The sequence below is a fragment of the Bison bison genome, unplaced genomic scaffold (assembly GCF_000754665.1).
Source record: "Bison bison bison isolate TAMUID 2011002044 unplaced genomic scaffold, Bison_UMD1.0 scf7180017864093, whole genome shotgun sequence".
NCBI lineage: Eukaryota > Metazoa > Chordata > Mammalia > Artiodactyla > Bovidae > Bison > Bison bison.
Genome location: NW_011494665.1, coordinates 2,040,159 through 2,041,665, shown reverse-complemented (window position 1 = coordinate 2,041,665; position 1,507 = coordinate 2,040,159). Strand labels below are relative to the sequence as shown.

At 66.6% G+C, this 1,507-nt stretch overlaps 1 protein-coding gene across 1 annotated transcript in view; it reads left to right on the top strand.

Annotated features, from left to right (window-relative positions):
- Positions 1–4: 4 nt before the first annotated feature.
- The window catches only part of ZBTB7B (zinc finger and BTB domain containing 7B), a gene marked incomplete at its 5' end in the record, with an annotated part of 3,535 nt that continues 2,032 nt past the window's right edge, over positions 5–1,507 (top strand). Inside the window, 2 exons of the mRNA XM_010838437.1 lie at positions 5–834; positions 1,200–1,504. Coding sequence (XP_010836739.1) covers positions 5–834; positions 1,200–1,504 — 1,135 coding nt within the window. The remainder of the gene's footprint in view (positions 835–1,199; positions 1,505–1,507) is intronic.

Genomic DNA, 1,507 nt, shown 5'->3' with positions numbered 1-1,507 from the left:
CTACACAGCCACCCTGACCACCAGCAGCGCCAACATGCCGGCCGTACTGCAGGCTGCACGGCTACTGGAGATTCCCTGTGTCATTGCGGCCTGCATGGAGATTCTGCAGGGCAGTGGACTAGAGGCGCCCAGCCCGGACGAGGACGACTGTGAGCGCGCGCGCCAGTACCTGGAAGCCTTCGCCTGTACAGCCACCGCCTCAGCTTCGGGAGTCCCCAACGGTGACGACAGCCCTCCACAGGCACCCCTCCCGCCGCCGCCGCCGCCGCCTCCTCGGCCTGTTGCCCGCCGCAGCCGAAAGCCCCGCAAAGCTTTCCTGCAGACCAAGGGGGCCCGGGCCAACCACCTGGTGCCCGAGGTGCCCACAGTGCCCACCCATCCCTTCACCTACGAGGAGGAGGAGGAGGCGGGCAGAGTGGGCAGCGGGCTGGGAGACAGCTACAGCCCTCCCACAGGGGCTGCCTCACCCCCCGAGGGGCCCCTGAGCTACGAGGCCTGCGAGGGTGAGGAAGAAGAGGAGGAGCTGGTGTACCCCCCGCCCTATGGGCTAGCACAGGGCGGCGGGCCCCCACTGTCCCCAGAGGAGCTGGGCTCAGACGAGGATGCCATCGATCCCGACCTGATGGCCTACCTCAGTTCCCTGCACCAGGACACCCTGCCTCCAGGCCTGGACAGCCAGGACAAGCTAGTGCGCAAACGCCGCTCTCAGATGCCCCAGGAGTGCCCAGTCTGCCACAAGATCATCCACGGGGCGGGCAAACTGCCACGCCACATGAGGACCCATACGGGTGAGAAGCCCTTCGCCTGTGAAGTCTGCGGCGTCCGTTTCACCCGGTGAGCACCATGGGGAGGAGGCCCAGCAGGGGCCATGTGGGGGGGCAGTGCGCAGGGGAGAAAGGGATTGTGAGACCCGGGGTGTGGAGGGAGAGGATCCTGGAGGGACTGTGGGGTGGTCCCCAGGCTGAGGCGAGAGACCAGGAGAAAGAAAGTCAAGGAAGGTGGATCTGGGACCTTAGAGATCTGACTGTGCTGGAGGCAGGTGGTTAACCTGGGGCTAAGTCAGCAAGGGTCTCCCGGAGCAGAAATAGGGAAAGGAGCGCGAGGGGACGGGAGTGGACGAGGCCAGGGAACCTGGCCCAGAGGATCCAGGGATCCCCTCCTGACCGGCTCCCTTCCCCCCGCACCCCTGCCTGTGCCAGGAATGACAAGCTGAAGATCCACATGCGGAAGCACACCGGAGAGCGCCCCTACTCGTGCTCGCACTGCCCAGCCCGCTTCCTGCACAGCTACGACCTCAAGAACCACATGCACCTGCACACAGGGGACCGGCCCTACGAGTGCCACCTGTGCCACAAGGCTTTCGCCAAGGAGGACCACCTGCAGCGCCACCTCAAGGGCCAGAACTGCCTGGAGGTGCGCACCCGGCGGCGCCGCAAGGACGATGCGCCCCCTCACTATCCCCCGCCCTCCGCCGCCACCTCGTCCCCTGCTGGCCTCGACCTCTCCA